Source organism: Alligator mississippiensis, chromosome 3 (genome assembly GCF_030867095.1).
Source record: "Alligator mississippiensis isolate rAllMis1 chromosome 3, rAllMis1, whole genome shotgun sequence".
In the NCBI taxonomy this organism is placed as follows: domain Eukaryota; kingdom Metazoa; phylum Chordata; order Crocodylia; family Alligatoridae; genus Alligator; species Alligator mississippiensis.
Genome location: NC_081826.1, coordinates 233,841,997 through 233,862,185, shown reverse-complemented (window position 1 = coordinate 233,862,185; position 20,189 = coordinate 233,841,997). Strand labels below are relative to the sequence as shown.

The 20,189-nt window shown below is 42.6% G+C and overlaps 1 protein-coding gene across 2 annotated transcripts in view; it reads right to left on the bottom strand.

Annotated features, from left to right (window-relative positions):
• LOC102562903 (uncharacterized) overlaps positions 1–20,189 on the bottom strand; it is a 61,235-nt gene that overhangs the window by 33,654 nt on the left and 7,392 nt on the right. The window contains exons 3-5 of one of the 2 annotated variants that reach the window (XM_059724960.1): positions 8,612–8,779; positions 6,027–6,128; positions 1,148–1,276 (exon numbers count right to left, since the gene is read on the bottom strand). In XM_059724960.1, coding sequence (XP_059580943.1) covers positions 1,148–1,276; positions 6,027–6,128; positions 8,612–8,779 — 399 coding nt within the window. The remainder of the gene's footprint in view (positions 1–1,147; positions 1,277–6,026; positions 6,129–8,611; positions 8,780–20,189) is intronic. The other variant, XM_059724961.1, reaches the window with a different exon arrangement.

Sequence of the window (20,189 nt, the reverse complement as noted above, 5' to 3'; positions counted from 1 at the left end):
CCAAATCCACAAATTATTTGCACAAATGTGGGGCCATACCAAAATCCTGTAGTTGTAGCTTAGAAGCTCCTGTGAAAATTTTGCCCTCATTATTTTAAACATGTTATTTTTCATAGCAGACCTGCTCCTGGATTGGCAACTAGTAATGGTAATTAGGACAATCACATTTTCATCCAGCCTATCCACATTATGATGATGTTTTGCAATAGTCACATGATACACTGATACTATCAGCACATGCATGGATTTACCCACTGGGGCCCGAAATCCTGATTTCACAGACAAAACTTCTGAGCAGGCAACAATCCCGAAGAAACAACTTGAGAACCATGATTATGACAGTTTCATTTACAAAACATTATTGTTGAGGCTGCATTTCTCTTTATGGGGATATTGACACTGAGGTTGTTGTTTTATACCAAAATTCAGACTGGGAGAGTTTCCAGAGATGACTGACTAAACACCTTGTAGGTGAGGGATGTGAAAGGTTGACACACTTTTACATGTAACAGTGTGAATGACACCTTTATAATGAAAGAATTTGGTATGCGTCAAGACAAATTCGTTACTCTCTTGTTAAAGCATTTTCATTTACTCAGTTTCCCCTGAGCCACTGTCAAAATCCTATCTAGGAGAATAAAAAGAACTGCAGGAGACTGACTTTCAACATACAAAAATGGATGTCTTTGGGTTTTAGCCATCATCATTTTGGAAAGAATATGCATGAATAATATAACTGACTGTTTCTGTAGTGCTGCAAATGGCTACCTCATGAAATAATCTTTCTCTTGTTCTTATTAGATCTCAGTCATTAGAAACAAAAAAAGAATAGCTTCTTGGGTGCATTACACAGTGAATTCCTCCCCTGAGGAAGTATGAGATTTAAATAAGATAGTGGTTTGCCTGAAATTACTGTCAGGAGACTCTGTTTGAGGCATGAGCCCCCGAAATTGTTATTACAGAATGGGATCTTTGGGAATTATTTTGCCAATATATGTATGTTTTAGCAAGATCAAGTAACTACACTAGGCAATTGGAGTATAAATAAACTGTCTAATTTTCTATAGCATCCATCACCATAGTTTCAAGCCACTCAGCACCATACAATGATCCTGACTCATGCAATTAACAATGAACTCAAGCTTACCTTTTCTTGCCAGGTTTGCAGCTTCTGAATGCGGCATGCTGGTGACATCTGTTCCATTGACAGCTATCAAAATATCCCCAACTTGAAGCCCTGCTTCCTCAGCCGCGCTGTCTAGAACCAAAACGCGAACTATGCAATTTATTAAGGGAAGGTACCACAAGATACAAAATGCAATTCACATTAGCATCATAGTTTGCTATTTCCATGGTGGATAAAAAATCTATAATATTTTAGTTTTGATTCTACTAAATATGATAGGAATTGGCTCCTGAGTCACTTGAAGAGCTCTACAGTATGTCCAGCTAATCTTGTGAACAGCTGTTTTGTCATCTGTTCCTCATCAATAAATAGAACCAGATTTTTTTAAGCAGCCTAAATCTGTTTTTTGTTGTTTTTTTTTTTAATTTGAAGAACTTTGGTGATCTACCTGTGCTGAGTTCTCAGCAGGGTCAGAGCATAACTTTTTATGAAGCAGAATCAAGACATCTTTTAGGCACTACAGATCTGTATTTTATACAGGTCCCTGCATACACATAAGAATTTTTACATGTGAGACTATTTGGACATGAAATGTTATGCGCACAACTTTTAAAGGCCCTTTTGAAAATGTAGTCTATACTCTTTACCCCCAAAAAGGGCATACTGATGGTGTCAGTTATGTCAATTACAGCATGTCTCTTTTTAAAAGACTTTATGAGACTTGATTAAACAGACTAAAAAAGCAAAGATCTGAACAATTCTATGCTTAGCCTCACATTGTGCTATCTGAGATAGTACACATCTTCTCAAGGACATTTATCTAACATATCTTGCCATTATATCATTTTTACTCCATCTCTTTCCTGAATTTTAAATCTTTTGCATTGTCTTGTGGGAATGAAGCTCATTGTAGCTCTTTGCAGTCAAGGAGCAAAAGGCGGAACTTTTAATTAACTTTATGATGAAAAGTACTGAGCTAGCAAAGGCTTCCAGAGGTGAAAGACAAAAGGAAACATGGTTTTAAAATCCCCCAGAAAGAAGCATTTTTATTTTAACACAGCACATTCTCTTGTAGATAACCATCTTTTGGTTATCCATCATCCATCATTTAAATGAAAAAAAAATCTACTCCTCATTACAATCCCAGTTATCAGAACAAAATCCATTTCCCCTACTTGATTGAATAAGTAGCATCCTGTAGAAATAGCACCCAAATGCTCAAGGTTATGTACATATTGCTGCACAGAGATAGTGACCTCTCATGGCTTAGAATATTCCCTTTCCTGTAGCTGGAACCTAAGCCAGGTCAGCTTTTTGTGTAGATTTTTTTTTTATGAAACACCATGGAAGGAGAGCATGCTCCTTTGAATACACAACAGCCCAGGGCCATAGAAGACCTTGGTTTTGGTCTCTGTTCCGAATCAAGCAGAGCAGGGATTATTTTTCATATTCAAGGTGAGTGCCCTAGCCATAAGATAGATCCTCAAAGTTTCCTTATCTTCTTCTCTTCTGTATATAAAGCAGAAGAAGTGTGTGACACCTGTCTTTGCTGCATCTATACATCTTGTGCTTTAGAAGCCCCTGGGCTTCATCTTGACTTAATGTTTGAGTAGCTTACTGATGGCAGAAGTGCTTGGGAGCTTCACAAATACCAACCAATAAAACTTGGTACTGGGGCAGAGTCTAAGGGTGGAGGTGGCAGCCAATTCCACCTAAAGAGTGGACATAGATGCCCGAAGAGGCAGATAATCACTGGAGTATCTTTAAGGTTCAAGATATAAATGTCTAACCATAAAACCTGATCCAATGACGAGGGAAGTCAATGAGAAACTTCCTATATTTCAATGGGTTTTGAATTAGGTCTCAAAATTGTACGCTCTATGTTAATGGCTAAATCCTACTTGCTAATGTGATTTAGCCTCTAAATGTTTGTATCTTGTTTCCTATAAATGAAAAAGCAGCTAATGAAGGGACAGTAAACATGTAACTAATTCAGAATTGTTAATGTATCATACTTTTGTTTATATATAAGTTGTTGAAAACCACATGCACTTTCAATACATAAAAGGCATGCAAATATAGCTTGGAATGGAAGATAAGTTATATAAGTACAAAATATGCTCCATTTAGGTACATTAATGCAGTCACTTAAATTCCACCTACATATTTCTCAGTCACATTTTTTTCTTTGCAGTGTGTAATTAAGCATTCCTAATGTACCATGCAAAAATGTTCTTTGGAAAAATCACAGAATGCCTATATTATAAAAAATCCATATAATTTTAAATTACCTGAACCCTATCATTTAGTAAAAGTGATGGTACAGTATATTTCAGAGGCTGTTTATAAGCTGTAGGGAATGAGTTAGATAATGGTGAGCAGTAGATGCAGTAGTAGTAATAATATCTACTATTTTCAGAACAAAAAACACAAATTATAGATCAGCGTTGTCTCACGGTATTACTGTGACTCAGCCATTTTGATTTCCATCAACTGACATTCATTTTAACCAATTTTTAAAGTCAATCTTGTTTTAAAATGTATGAAAAATAAACGTCTTCATGGTTTCAGATACACTTTTTATAATGTTCCTTAACAAAATCAGCCACATGCAAAGAAGCGTAATTTTATTGCAATTTGTTCTTCAAGCAAACTGATCTCTGTTTTGCTTGGAAAGAAAGAATATGAGAACCCCCCACCACCTTAATGGTGGTGACAGATGATTTGTAATAGCTGCTTTCACTGTTGGAATGATTTTATAATTGTATGCATTACATACAAATACTCTGCATAAAACTCCCATTGTAAGGTATGTTACTTGACTTAAGAGCCCCCCCTGCAATGTGTTTGCACTGTGGAATCCAGCTGAGACTCTTAATACTAAGAAAATGATATATGTGTTCTTTGTCTCTTTAGGGGCAGAAGCAGCAACGACTCTTATTTTGCATGCAAGGAATGTTTAAAATCTTTATTTTTCAGCCCAATAATTCTCTATAGTAACTTTTACCCCAGAAAATACCACCATGATTCCACAACTCAGGCCAATGGGTGAGTACATTCACTTTATATTTCTTATAAAATGATCAACAAAAAATAGCTAACAATGCTGACACATACTTTGTCCTCTTTGGGGCTCTTGGGTAACACCCCAAGGACATGATCTGAACTTGTCCACTCTGTTCAGATCTTCTATTTGGGAATTATATTACTATCATTATATTTGTTATTTTCACCAATACTGTAGAAAGAGAATGAATGCTTGGATTCTGGAGTAAAATGATATGGTAATTTCTGGAGAAAGGGGAGAGGGATTCTTGAACTACCCCATAATCATATACATTGAGTCTTTTATATATAAGATCTAAAAGACTAGTTTTCCTAGACTTTAAAAGCCGGCTAACAATATTGCAATTGTTAATGACGTTAAAGATAAAATGTATAGGTAAACAACCTATGATTTGGTATAAATCCTGTAAAAAATTCATCATTGTTTACTGTCTATTTTAACTAATATATCATATGTAGAGAGGTCCTGCAACAAAGCCTAGACAATATTGCAAATTTCTGGATCATGTAATATAAATTCCCCACTTCTAACATTTTATTTTTTTTTATTCCAAATAAGCTTGTCCTTTGCATGGGTTGGTCTTCTCATCCGAAGGTTTTATTTTTAGCATTTAATAAGCAGAACATTTGCTCTAAGCCAACAGGTTAGAATGACTTTTAAAACTGAACAGAAGCTTCCTGCACAAAGCATGACTGATACATAAATCTAACAATTTTCAGACCCTTTAGGCTCTCTCTGGGTTTTTGATTTAAGTCTTAAAGATGGTAAGATGTTTGACCTTTTCTGGTATGTCAGTCATTCTGTGCATTTGCTTCTCTATGCTCCATTTCTTTCTGGCATTCCTGATTTTTCTCCAGTGCCAGTTCATGATGATACTATTTGGTAGCATATATATATATATATATATATATATATATATATGAATTTATTTTTTTTTAATAAAGTATTCTGCTCAGGAGACAGTTTGGCAGCCCTCAGTGACATTCATAGTAGGGTACTGGATTCATTAGCAAGGACAGTCTGGTGCATAAGCTAGAACAAGAACCATGTTGTGGATCTATTTTTGGGTAGTCTCCCTTCCCACAACCGGAGCCACACAAGCATGGGTGATAGCCAAGGGTGGAGGAACACCTTTTATGTAGATGCCTGTATGGCAGAAGCAGATACCGGATAGTCATATTTTTCTTTCTTTAGTTTCTGTAGTTTGGGGGAAGAAATGAAGTCTCCTCTGCTTTAATACCCCAGTCATTTCTTCTTTGAGGGGTTAAAGGATGTATCTACTGCCAAACTGTTTTTTGAATCATGTGTGCAGTTAATAAAACTTGCACAATTAAAGTTTTTTTTTCCTTTCTTTCCTCCATAATGGCCATTAGTCTTTTGTGGTTTGACAGCTATTTTTCCTGACTAGGTTTCTGTGCATTACCTCTTGAGGATTTCTGTGCAACTGAATGGAGATCAACAGGAAAGAACTGTTTCAGGTGAGATTTTGGGGAAAGGTTTTATTGTGATCAGTACATCCTTCATGTTATTCCCAATGATTTATCTGCCATTTATGAAAGTCAGGCTGGTGGTTTCAGACCTTGCCTTTGAGAAGAAGATTGACTCAGGCAGTTACTTGAAGCCAAAACTGGCCTTACTAGGCCGCCTCTGAAGGGGAAAAATTCTTTCTGAGCAGGGGTAGTAACAGAACAAAAGAGCCTTGCTGAGCTCCCAGCTGACTAGCGTCCTTTGGTAGTTTGTCATGGTCTGTTCAGGGATGTTAGCCTGCTTTATGCACAGTACTGTGCAAATTTCTTGAATATATTTAAGTCAGAAATTAAAGACACCACTTACTAGTATCCACCTCAGTGACAAGGATAGGCTTTGAAAACTGGATCCGAAATCCCCAAGGGTAGTGACCAGTTCCTTTTGCAATCTTCACTATTCGTTCACGAACTGTAAAGGAAGAAGGAAGGAACTCCTTTTATCCCTGCACACCATGTTCAGCTGAGTAATCAGAGGCACACTTCTAAATCTTCCCATCTCAGTTGCATATGCAGAACATGCATGAAGTTCTTGAGCTTCTCCAGGTCTTTCTTGTACTATGATTTCATTCTTGGGCTTGAAGATCTAGTTATCTTTTAGAAATCTGTCACTTCCTGCCCTTTAGCTGGGGAAAACTTCAGAACAAGTCCAGACAGAGATGACTGTAGCAGGTTGCAGGGCCCAGGGCAAATGGACATGGTGGTGGCGCTGGCAATGGGGTGGGGAGAAGGGGGGGGGAGGGGATGGTGAATGGCTAGATACGAAATCGGCCTGGCTCTGCGGGGCCCCCCTAAGTGCGGGGCCCAGGGCAGTCACCCCAATTCACCACCCCCAGGGATGGCCCTGAGTCCAGAGCAAGGCTCAGACTCAAATCTCTAGAGTGGAAGTGTGAAATCTTAACTACTCCGTAATCACAACCTCTGAACTAGGAAGCACTTTTTGAAATTGCTACTTAGAGTAATTTGATTGCTTTACCAGATATTTCTTTAATAAGATCCCATTTCAAAATATCTGTTGGTAGTTGTTTTGTCTTTAAATTGTGCAACACTTGGAATATAGATATTGCTCTAAAATGTACTTTCCAATAGGTCAAATTTATCATGTGTGGGTCTGAAAGAGAGTAGGCACTTCAATAAATACTTTAAGTGCTGTGTTGTGCTGAACTTTTGAGCTTTTCTTTAGGGAAAAAGGCTCTAAAGAATACTTGTCATACATTTAAGGGAGATTTTTCATATCTAAAAATTTTGTTTTGCTCCAATCTTGTGAATGATTTATGAGTTCCAACACAAAACTAACACTTAAAAAGCAACAAAGATATTTCACTGTCCTAGTTCTTCAAACTGCTAACTTTCAAGAAATTTAACGATGAAAGAAATGGGTTCTTAGATGTTTGTTTGCATGACAGAGGTCACATTGTAAATTGAACAATGAGAATATTTCCTGCTCACAGCAAAATTGGCACTCTCTCCCCACCCCTCTTCAGTTCTACTTGGATTTGAGTGTTTTTATATTACCTGGCTGCAAAGGAAAGGATATGAGTAGTGGTTAGGTGACTTCTCTGTCTCTTTGTGATTGTCATACTTGAAAACATGATTTACACCTCTTTGCCCTTTTTCTGAACCTGCGTTATTCAGCATGTGACTAGATTTTAATTCTGAGCTCCTACAAGTAAGGATTTGTCAATTATAAGAGTCTGTAAGAAATGAACTAAATAAGGAGCTACCTTCTAAACTATTACATATTGTCAGCATCAGTTCCTATTTCCTACTGTCAGCATCAGTTTTTGAGACTCTGTTCTAATATGGAATTTCCTCATTGTAGCCACATAGCATATTGCAGTAATTTTCAACTGATGTCACAGCACCTTGAGGTGTCATGAAATCCTTTTAAGGGTGCTGCAGGGTTTGGGGTGGTAAGAGCTCGCTCATCTCTTCCTGGTTCCTGTGTGAGAAGGTACGTTCTCACCCCTTCTACTCCTGTGCAAGGAAGGGGTTGAGGCACTTGATGTATGAGGAGAGGCTGAGGGAATTGGGCTTATTTAGTCTGGAAAAGAAAAGACTGAGGTGGGATTTAATAATAGCCTTCAACTACCTGAAGGGTGTTTACAAAGAGGATGGAGTTAAACTGTTCTCATTGGATGGTGGACGACAGAACAAGGAGCAAGGGAAGTATAGGACAGATATTAGGAAAAACTTTCTTACTAGGAGGGTAGTAAAGCACTGGAAGAGGTTACCCAGAGAGGTTGTGGAATCTCCCTCCTTGGAGGTTTTTAAGACCCAGGTAGACAAAGCCCTGGCTGGGATGATGTAGTTGGGGATGATCCTTCTTTGAGTCTGGGGTTAGACTAGATGACCTTCTGAGATCCTTTCCAACCCTAATTTCTATGAGTCTATAAAGTAATCACTGTAATAAATAAATCAGTTTTTGAAATGGGGTGCAATGATATTCAAAAAAGTTATGCAGGGATATCTGAAATCTAAAAAGGTGGAGAGCCACTGGCATTTAGAAACACTAGGCTTGTCTACAGTCATAGGCTGTTGCAGGGGAGACACAGGTGGGGCATGTAACCCCCCAGATTTCTGTGCCAATGGCAGGCCATGGGGCATGGGGCTGCAGCTCGAGGCATGTCATGCCCACTCTAGGCATACTGTCTCTCAAAACAGAAGTAATATAGCCAGTTTAGTGTGGTGCTGAGCATGCATCTATAAGCTTACTGAGTTGGGAGGGATTACTGACGTGTGCCCAGTGCTGTTTTAAGGTAGTTGCATTACTTCTGTTTTGGGACAATAGCATGTGTGGGGTGCTCCCAACTTCAGTGCTCCCTGTTACAGTAAAAGGGTGCAGTAGACATGCCCGCTACTGACATTTGTTACTTATAACTTGAGAATACTTACTTGCTACTGGCCTGTTCCTTTTGCTGAGGCATCTGGGGCTGTTATCTGGACTGACATCATCCCCTCGGAAAACCCAAGCAGCTGAATGAAAGTTTTCTGTGTAGAAACCTCTTTCTTCATTGTCACTACGTAAGCTCAGATCTACTGAACGGGCATCTTCTGAATTCCCTGCCAAATGAAAATTAGAGCTCTGTTTGTGTCTGCTTCTAGCTTTATTTGTAGAGGAGGCCTGAAATGTTTTTAATATTTCTTGTGTCAGGCAAGATGGGATCATTTCATGCAGAAGACAAAGTAGAGGGCACTGAAAAATGGGAGAGGAAGGAGAAAAATATGGAGTGAATATGAGAAAAAAGGAAACATTCATTGTGAGAGGAAGGAAAAAGAGGGATGGAGCTGAATACCCAGTCAGCATGGGGGAATAACAAGCACAGTTACTATAGCATTTCATTTAGCCCCTAATGGCACATTTGTAACCTCTCAAGATAGTTCTGTAGCCTTTGTGGTGAAGAAAATGCATTTTCTAAACACTTAAGAATAAAAAATATAGCTTGTTGATGGCAGTCTGAATCCAAAGGAGTAATAAAAATGGAGATATTAAATATGAATGTGCCTTTCCATCCCTTCCTGGCCAAGTTCAGTCCTGAGGAAAATCCTAAAACTATAGACTTCACTATAACTATTTAAGGAAAATCTAAATTTAGTGTACTAAGTGCAAATCCTCCTGTGCTGGGAATCTGGCAGCACAGTTGTGTTAGGTTCTGGTAAACTGAAATAGAAACTGAAAAACAGTTGGAGTATGTAGGAGGAGGATAAAAAAGACCAAGAATTAGTGGCATGATTCAAGTAATGAGAAGTCTAATCACTTGTTATATTCTTGACTTTTCCACACACATACATCATTATATTCAACTGAAAAAAAATGCATGCACACATGTAGACTTTTCCTTTGCACAGTAACTATTATGCTTTAGTCTATTGAATACTTTTTGAGTTGGGCTTACTGCTACATTTGTTTTTATGGCAGTTTCATGAAATTATAATAAATAAGTCCTACTTACAGTATTTGCAGTCTAATCAATACATATCTATGATTGCTTCTGCTGACCTTTCCTTGTTAAAACACTGCAGCAAATTATAAATACATATTGAAATGGAGCATCACAGCTGATGTTATTTATTTTAAATGGCTACCTTTTTGTATCATGTTTCTCTTAGTCAGCTTTCTATAGTTAATACATTTTGTTTGCAAAAATCTTGACATCTTAAAATATGGTCATCATTGTTTTTGATCTGATGCATAATGTGTTGAAACAGGGAACTTTTTGGTTTGGCTTACATGGACCAGTGCTTCACTGCTCATTCAGTTAGAAATACAGTATTAATAGCAAATGTAATATAAGCAGCAACATAATGCCTGTGTTAAAGCCTTAGGAAACGGCAAGATTATATGTGGCATAGATACTTATGCAGGACTGTTTGACTTAAACACTGCAGGTATGAACCAACTATTGACCAAAGAAAAAAGAAATGTACATGCTTCACTACAGCAGGTCACTCCATTACATTGGTGAAATCTTACGATTAATTTATAATATGTAGCTCACATATATTTGAATGTGTGTATATATATACACATATATTTGAATGTGTATATGTATACACGTGTATGTGTGTGTGTGTGTGTGTATGTACAATACACACACACACACACACACTACATTCTACACACACTACATTACACACACACACACACACACACGTGTATATACCACAATAATACTATTACTAATAATATATAACGTGCGCACACACACAAAATAAGTATGTATATGCATATTCCGTAATATAATAAACGATCCTTGTAATACTGGATTTTCAGATGCTGTACTTATTTAGTTTTAATTAATATGCATTCTTATGAATCTATGATTTGTTTCCACATTACTGAGGGCAACATCCAGGCAGAAGAGGGCTCCATAATCCCTCTACAACAGGACAAGAAAATAATATCCAGAGGTCAGAGAGGACCAGGCTTGGGGGAGAGCTGGAGGCTCTGTGAGAGCAGGAGCTGCAGGCTAGAGGCAGCTGTCTGACTGCAGAGAGAGAGGCTGTCTAGCAGCGTGGAAGCTTGGACTAGATCACTAAAACTGGACAGAGACAACCTTCTCCTGGCAGGAGGGCAGAGGTAGCTGCAGCAGGAGGACACAGGGTCACAGCCTGCAGGTTGGAGGCCAGGATAATATCTGTCAACCTTTGCAAACAACCCTCCCTCCTGTGGATTTTAATTTGCATACATTTACATAGATATGCAACTTTGTGGACACACTGCTCATTTGTCCTACTTAACTCACTTTATATATCCACTCTATACATTTCAACTAGCAGTCTTCCACCAGCAATTTTCTTTCCACTCTTGTTTTCTACTTGCACTTCTTATGCAGACTGTCTAGGCAAAATTTACACTACCCTCTCTATCCTTCTCCATTCGCCCACCAAGTCATCCTGAGTACACACATGGAGATACTGAATACTAGTCACACATTCCACACACTGTCCTCCCTTCTCCATACTCATCCCTTCTAAAGGTACCCCCACAAGCATTAGTTTCCCCTCTCACTTATTCTATACATTATCACTCTTGTGCACTTCCCACCCCTTATTCCAAGCACATGATCATTCCCACCAGGAGTAGTTAAGCAGCTGCCTCCACCAGTATAAACCCTGCCTCCCCCAAGAGTTACACAAGGTGAGGCAAAACACAACTTTAAACCCTTCTATTTACAGGTCAAGTCCAGGGGATCTCCTTCCTTGTATTGGAATTCAGTGGAAGTCCCATCTCTCCCAGTAAATATCCCATGCCCAACACTCTTACCCCCATTTCCCTTTTTCTTGAGCAAGAACCTGTCAAAGACCTAATTCCCATGCAGCTGGCTTGCACCAGTATGTATGGCCTCACAGTTCCAAGGCATATTCAGAAACAACCCCCCAACAACAAACGCCAGCTTCCACTGCGTCCTCCAACCAAGCAATCAGCTCAGCCTGGCTACCTTCAGATCCCCAGTCCACACATCCTTATTCAAGCCACACTCCTAGCTCCATTTGGCTTCCTGCTCCACTTCCTCTAGAGAGCATTGGACTTTGTCAGGGGCCTTTCTGGTAGGATGCTATTCCCCAGAGTTTTCAGCACTCCTTGAGGTCTCTAAAGAGTGTTTGAATCTCTTGTGTGCATCTCTCCCTTTGGCCATGTCACCCACAAAATGCCAACCCCCCCATAGAAATCCTCTGGAAGGAACCACTGATTTCCCCTTCTTTTGCAGTTTTCAGGGAGTGGCTTGCTAATGTGATTTTTGGGGACCCTCCCTGGGATAACAAGTGGGTGGCACAGAGGAGCTCAAAGGCAAGGAGGTCTTAGAGAATCAGGGTCTTTTCACTACAGAGGAGCCCACACTTGTATTTTGGCTTTCTGAGAAGAGCACTGAGGCCCCTGAAGCCAGAGCACCCAACCTGTATCAGCACAGCCATCAGCCTCCTTGCCAGCAGCCAGTCAGCCCCTGCAAGCCATCCCCACAGATGGAGCACCCATCAGCAATGAGGATGTGGACAAAAACAGCAAGAGGTGGGTACTTGTTTATGTCAAAGCAACTTTGTTCACATTGCTTGTTCACTCAGCTGGTGCAGATGTGGGCAAGCATATTTTCTGTTAGCTTCAGCCCCTTTTTTTCTACCATGGTGTCCCAGGAGCTGCATGTACTATTCCATGCCAGTGCCTGGGAATTCCTCCCACCCTGCACATTTCTCTAGACAACTTGCCTCGGGCACTGACAGTCGTGGAACTCTCTCCCCTGTTTCCCAACACATCAAACATAAAACTGAAAGGCATTAGCTGCCTCTTTATTGTAGAAGAGCCCTAGAAGGCTTGCAAATACAGTTAAAGCAATGAGAAACAGCACTCCTCTTCAGCACAGCAAGTGCCACAAGCAAGCAAATACAAACTAGCCTGTTCAAATACAGCCTCCTTTTCCCTTCCCCACCCCACCCCCTTCCACAGACAAGTCCTGAGTTACTTTTCTAGCCAAGCCAAAATTAACTTGCTCCCTGATCACTGCAGGGAAGCACTGATGTCTGTTAAACATGGATCATTTCAGAAATAAAGATGAACTTGAGAAGCAGGAAGCTCTAGCTAAACTTTTACATTCCTGGGAATTCCCTCGTCTCTGATTCCTAAGTAGGTGGCTGTCCCTATCCATTAGTCCTGAATTGCTGTGGGCACCATCCTGATGAACAGCACAGCAAAGCACATCTAGTATGGTTCCCCTTGACTTTGGCAAACAGGTATTTTTTTCTGCCCTTTCATTAAATTAACCAGGGTCACATCCTCTGAAGTTGGGAAACCTGGGAAATGGAAAGAACAGGAGAGAAGGATTTGGGGATTATAGTAGACCATATAGTGAATATGAGTCAACAGTGTACTGCTTTTGCCAAAACAACTAACAATATACTAGATTGTATTAACAGGATTGGAAATTTAGCAAAATGACTCTTCTGTTCACAGAGTCACACACATTTAGGGCTGGAAGGGACTTTGTAAGATCATCGGGTCCAGTCCCCCTGCTCTGGGCAGGAAAGACAGTCGGGGTCAAATAACTCCAGCCTCCTTTTTGAAGATCTCCAGGGTAGATGCTTGCACCACCCCCGCTGGGAGTCTATTTCAGAGTCTGGTCACATGAACTGTGAAGAAGTTTTCCCTTATATCCAGTCTGAAACCTTCTTCTAGGAGTTTGACTGTTGCTCCTGGTTTTCCCCTGGGGCGCTTTGGTGAATAGTTGTTTGCCTAGCCCCTGATGCTCTCCCCTGATATATTTGTAAGCTGCCACCAAATCCCCCCGAAATCTTCTCTTTTCTAGGCTGAACAGTCCCATATCTCTCAGCCTTTCCTCAGCACTGGTGAGACCTCACCTGGAGTACTGTGTCCAGTTTTGGGCTCCACACATCAAGAAAGATTGAGATTTTTGCAAAACTCAGCAGGCCATCAAAATCTTGTGGAGCTGTTGCTAGAATGCCTCCATCTGCACACTAAGCACCTGGCTTTGAGCTGCCTCAGGGTGCATTCATCCTGCAAAAGCTTAGCTGGTGATTGGACCATTGGGCTGTGTCCCCACGAGCAAGGATGTGCGGTTGCCATGGGGAAAAAAGCAGAGGCACAAATACATGCTGCTGCTTTTTGCCCTGGGGCATGCCCTTGTATGTGGGGTTAGCACTGGGAAAAATACTCTGGGTGGGGTAAGGGAGGCTGGGGCCAGCATCTCGGCCCTAACCCTAACCCAGCAGCCTTACGTAGGGTCTTGGGGGCCTCCTGGGGCTGCAGTGGTGGTGATCCGGGTGTGCAGAGCCTGGCCATCACCCAGAGTGTGGCTCTGGCTGGCTAGGCTCTGGTTCCAGGTGGTGCACGCTGCTGCCACATGTGCTGCTCTGCCATTTTTGGGTGCGGGTTGGTGTTTTTTTTTGAGTGTGGAAAACACCAAGATCTCTGTGTCAAAATCCCCCCCACAACCGCCTTGCTACAAATTAGCAGTGTGGCAAATTCTGGCATGTGTGGCACATGGGGGTTGTGGCACTGCAGACCGCACATGTGCGGTTGCCTGGATGTGCCCTTGCTTCCTGTAGTCAGGACAGCTAGTATATCATTTCACGGAACATAGCAGTGCTTGGGCAGGGTCAGTGAATAGCACCAGAGAGATGCTGACACTGCTGATCTTTATGCTTCTATCACCACTAGCAAATACTTTTTGTCTCATCAGGGAAACCAAGGGGGAGTTGTGGAAACCTTTTGAATCCTGCACCTTTCTGGATTATATCATGCACTGATATTTGTAAATCTCCTGCACTGAACCATGGTGTTCTGCCTCTGCAACTTTGAGGCTAGCACAAATGTCAGGAATGATGGCCGTCTTCATCCTAATGTTTTCTCATCACTCTTCCATATTTGTACCACAAGTCTCTCCTACAGGGTTGTAGAGAACCAGAAACTGACAGTCTACAGATGCAGTCTCACAGAGCAAGTTGTCCTCAGTCATGATCAAGATTTCCTTTTCCATAAGCGTCAAGCATGTGACTGTCACAGAAGTCATTCATGTGCTATGTAAAATAGTTGCTTGGAATATTGCTGGCCTGATGCATCAACTGCGTGTTCATGAAGAAGAGGATAAGGTGTTAGTTTTAGACTAAGTGACAGGAGTCCATATAAATCACCAGGAAAAGGTGGCCTTACTATTGCAGAATGTCAGCAACTCAAGGTGGGAAGCATCCATGCTGCTGATCCAGGAAGAATGATATGGTGCTCACTCCTTTGTCTGATGCTTTTGGCTAGTTTCTCGCAGCTGACTAATGGAAGTTAAAACTGAGGACTCCTGTTCTACAACAAAGTATGTAACCCCCATCACACTGGAAGTGGAGGGGACACAAGGGACACACAGATACCTATTTCCCTTTGGCATGTGCTGGTTTAAGCCCTGCTTAATGTGAATACAAAAAATGGTGACAATTGGGTGCTAACTGCTTGTCTGTAGCCATCTGTACATGATATTATTTGATTCCAATTTATGTAGCAATATTGCCCTGTAATGGTTTGCCCATATATTTGTCCATACCCTTGGTAAAATAACACAAAGATACTCCAAGAACCCACTAAGTACTAAAGCCTATTACTTGGATTACCTCCAGTGCTAATCTATTAAGTCAAGGAGCATGAGACCAGACAACTTGAGGCGTTAGTATAGCATACCATTCACAGTGACACTGAGCAGTAAAGATGTTACACTAGGTAGCCTATTGTTTCTGTGTTGTCTTCATGTGGTATTTGTAATGTTAAGGCATCCCCTTTAAATGGGAATAGATTATTATTATTATTATCATCATCACCATCATAATAAGCCTTGAGCCTGAATCGATCTTCCTGGCCACAAACTCCTGGAAGATAGATTTAGGCTCAACGTTAGGACAAACTTCTTCACAGTCAGGGTGTCCAGAATAAGCTACCTTCAGAGGAGGGAATCACTTACTCTGAACATATTCAAGAGGAGACTAGATAGTCACCTTGCTGGGGTCACCTGACCCCCTTATCTTTCCTGCTTGGTGCAGGGGGCTGGACCCAATGATCTTCTGAGGTCCCTTCTGGCCTTACAATCTATGAATTATTATTATTATTATTTCAATTAGGCATCTTAAACAGTGGAAAGAGGTTTATAATCTTTTCAAAATTTTTCATCAGGTTCTAGTTAGGGGCACCTTTTATTTTATGTAAGATAACAAGCGCCATAGTGTCCATTGGCAAAAACCGTGATGCTGCTGCTACATCACTGTTATAACATATTGCTAAGGTGACATAGCCAAAAATTACTGTGTGCGGCCAGCGCAGCACGGTACGGGCTGTTACTACATTGTTTTTTAAGTACTTCCAAAAGGAGATACTAAACGGCGCAGTAACAAAGGCACTGTATGGCCACGTGTAGATGTGCCCAATGGGATCAGTGTATTTAGAAGGTCGAGAAGTGAACTGATCAAAATCTACCAATGCTTACAGGGAAAACCAAAATGTTTTACTGCAGTTCTCTTGCACCTAGCAAAAAAAGGTATAACAGGGTCCAGTGGCTGTAAGCTGAAGCTAGAGTTAAGGCATGATTTTTAGTTGAAGGAGCATTGGAACAAACTTACTAAGTGTGGGCAAAGATTTTCAACCACTGGAAATTTTGATATCAGTATGGATGATTTTTTCCACCCAAAAGATATGAATTAGTCAGCTACTAGGAACCCAGGTTTCTCAGGAAGTTTCCATTGGAATATTTTTACAGAAAATACCCTATTTGCAAAACTGGAGATTTCTATCAGGAGGACAGAAATGACACATCTCCACTGGAAGCACACTTGGCAAATTGCACTTTGTGCCTGCTTTGAGAAACTGGAATTTCAAGAGCAGATAGCTAGAAAGGCATAGCTCAGCTGGGTAGCAGTAGGGCAGGTAAGTTATCTTACTCTAAATTTCTTCAGTACCCAGGTGGTGAGAGGTGAAAGAGAAAGGGTGGCACCCCACTTTCAGCAGCCCACCTGGAAGTCAATCATGGATTTTGAAAGTGAAAATGAAAGGACCCTTCCAGCTGGACAGCTAGCAAATGGTAAACTCGGCTTTATCAGAAATTCTTCCTTGCAAACAATTTCAAGGTTTTTACCTTTTCATTTTAACTTGGGATAGCACAAAAGTTTAAAAACCATGGCATTTTATGTAAAATGAATTAGTTTGAAGTGCATGGATTTGCATTTTATAGCTAGCTCAACTAAGAAGAGATCCAAGTGGACCCAGAGGAGGAGGCGACAAGTGCTCGTCATAGGCGACTCCATCCTGAGAGGTACAGAAGGGCCCATCTCTCGCCAGGACCCCTCAACACGAGAGGTATACTGCCTGCCCGGAGCAAAGATTCAGGATGTGAAGGAGGTAATCCAGGCCAGGATCAAGCCCACCGATTACTACTCCATGGTCCTAGTCCATGTGGGTACTAATGATGCAGCCAGGAGAACCCCCGATCACCTGATGGCAGACTACAGTGCTCTGGGTGGTGTGCTGAGGGAGTTCAGTGCACAGGTGGTATTCTCTTCCATCCTACCAGTGAACAGACGTGGAAGATGGCATGAGAACTGCATCCGAGAGACCACCTGGCGGCTTCGGCAGTGGTGTCTCGAGGCAGGCTTCGGCTTCCTGGACAACGACCCGCACATCACGACGAGGGACATGCTCAGTTGGGATGGGCTTCACCTGTCCCCCAAAGGTAAGCATGTGTTTTCTTCTAGGTTGGCGGATCTCCTCTGGCGGGCTTTAAACTAGGCTCACCGGTGGGAGGGGAAGATGAGGGCAGGGGAAGCTGTGGACCACCAAACCATGTGGCACCCACAAGGACAGCCCAGCCTGAAGAAAGAGAACATTGGGAACCTGCAAGACGCGGGGCGGCCAGCACTACGGCACAGGTAAGAAACGAGAAGGTAAGAAATAAGGGGCCCCTTGGGACTCGGAGAGGGGGGGCAGCAAAGGCACCAGTCGCAGGGCTCAAGTGCCTATATACTAATGCTAGGAGCATGGGAAACAAGCAGGATGAACTAGCGCTCCTGCTTGCACAAAACACCTACGACTTAGTAGGGCTAACGGAAACCTGGTGGGATTCGTCCCATGACTGGGCAGTACACATTGAGGGTTATAGATTGCACAGAAAGGACAGGGTGGGGAAAAAAGGGGGAGGGGTTGCGCTCTATGTCAATGAGCAATATACGTCAACCCTAATCAAGACGGAATCCAAGGATGAGGAAGTAGAAGGATTGTGGGTTAGGCTACATGGGGCGCAAGGAGAAAGGGATTTGGTGGTAGGGGTCTGCTACAGACCCCCACACCAAGGGGAAGAAATAGATGCGGGGCTCCTGAGGCAGCTCTCAGAGACCATAAAAGCTAAAGAGGCGGTAGTTATGGGGGACCTAAACTACCCAGACATCTGCTGGGAGACACAGACGGCAAAGTCCCACCGCTCACGCAGGTTTCTAACCTGTGTACAGGACCTCCACCTGACACAGGAGGTACATTGTCCCACTAGGGGGAATGCCATACTGGATCTGGTATTGGCAATGGGGGATGACATGGTAGGGGACCTACAGATCGGTAGCCATCTGGGGGACAGTGATCACCTAATAATAGAATTCAACATAAGACGTCGAGTGGGTAAGATAACTAGTAGGGTGAAAGTACTAGACTTTAGGAAAGCTGATTTAAATGAACTCAGGCGATTAGTCAAGGACGCACTGCAGAGTAGGAGTTTTGAAATGATGGGAGCCCAAGAAGGGTGGCTGTGCCTTAAGGAAACAATCCTTCGGGCACAAAGCGAGACGATCCCTGTGTGGGGTAAAAGAGGGAAAGGGGCCAGGAGGCTTCCCTGGCTGACCGCAGAAATCCAGGGCAGCCTAAGGGCCAAAAGGGGAGCACATAAAAAGTGGAAACAGGGAGAGATCACCAAAGACGAATATACCTTCTCTGCTCGTGCTTGTAGGGAGGCAGTTAGACGGGCCAAAGCTACCGTGGAGCTGAGGATGGCATCCCAAGTAAAGGACAACAAGAAATTGTTTTTTAGATATATAGGGAGTAAAAGGAAAGCCCAGGGAGGAATAGAACCCCTGCTAAATGGGCAGAAACAATTGGTGATGGACAGGGGGGACAAGGCTGAACTCCTCAACGAGTTCTTTGCCTCAGTGTTCCTAAGTGAGGGGCACGACAAGTCTCTCACTGGGATTTTAGAGAGGCAGCAGCAAGGCGCCAGACTTCCATGCGTAGACCCTGAGATGGTGCAGAGTCACTTGGAAGAACTGGATGCCTTTAAGTCAGCAGGCCCGGATGAGCTCCATCCGAGGGTGCTGAAGGCACTGGCCGACATCATTGCAGAGCCACTGGCAGGAATATTCGAACGCTCGTGGCACACAGGCCAAGTCCTGGAGGACTGGAAAAGGGCCAATGTGGTCCCCATTTTCAAGAAGGGAAGGAAGGAGGACCTGGGCAACTATAGGCCAGTCAGTCTCACCTCCATCCTTGGCAAAGTCTTTGAAAAAATTATCAAGGCTCACATATGCGAGAGCCCGGCAGGACGAATTATGCTGAGGGGAAACCAGCACGGGTTCGTGGCAGGCAGATCGTGCCTGACCAATCTAGTCTCTTTTTATGACCAGGTTATGAAACGCCTGGACACAGGAGGAGGGGTGGATGTCGTATACTTAGACTTCAGGAAGGCCTTCGATACGGTATCCCACCCCATACTGGTGAACAAGTTAAGAGGCTGTGACTTGGATGACTACACAGTCCGGTGGGTGGTGAATTGGCTGGAGGGTCGCACCCAGAGAGTCATGGTGGATGGGTCGGCTTCGACCTGGAAGGGTGTGGGCAGTGGGGTCCCGCAGGGCTTAGTCCTTGGACCGATACTCTTTAATGTCTTTATCAGCGACTTGGATGAGGGAGTGAAATGTACTCTGTCCAAGTTTGCAGATGACACAAAGCTATGGGGAGAAGTGGACATGCCGGAGGGCAGGGAACAGCTGCAAGCAAACCTGGACAGGTTGGACAAGTGGGCAGAAAACAACAGGATGCAGTTCAACAAGCAGAAATGCAAAGTGCTGCGCCTAGGGAGGAAAAATGTCCAGCACACCTACAGCCTAGGGAATGACCTGCTGGGTGGCACAGAAGTGGAAAGGGATCTTGGAGTCCTAGTGGACTCTAAGATGAACATGAGCCGGCAGTGTGACGAAGCCATCAGAAAAGCCAATGGCACTTTATCGTGCATCAGCAGATGCATGACGAATAGGTCCAAGGAGGTGATACTTCCCCTCTATCGGGCACTGGTCAGACCGCAGTTGGAGTACTGCGTGCAATTCTGGGCACCGCAATTCAAGAGGGATGAGGATAACCTGCAGAGGGTCCAGAGAAGGGCCACTCGTATGGTTAAGGGCCTGCAGACCAAGCCCTACAACGAGAGACTAGAGAAACTGGACCTTTTCAGCCTCCGCA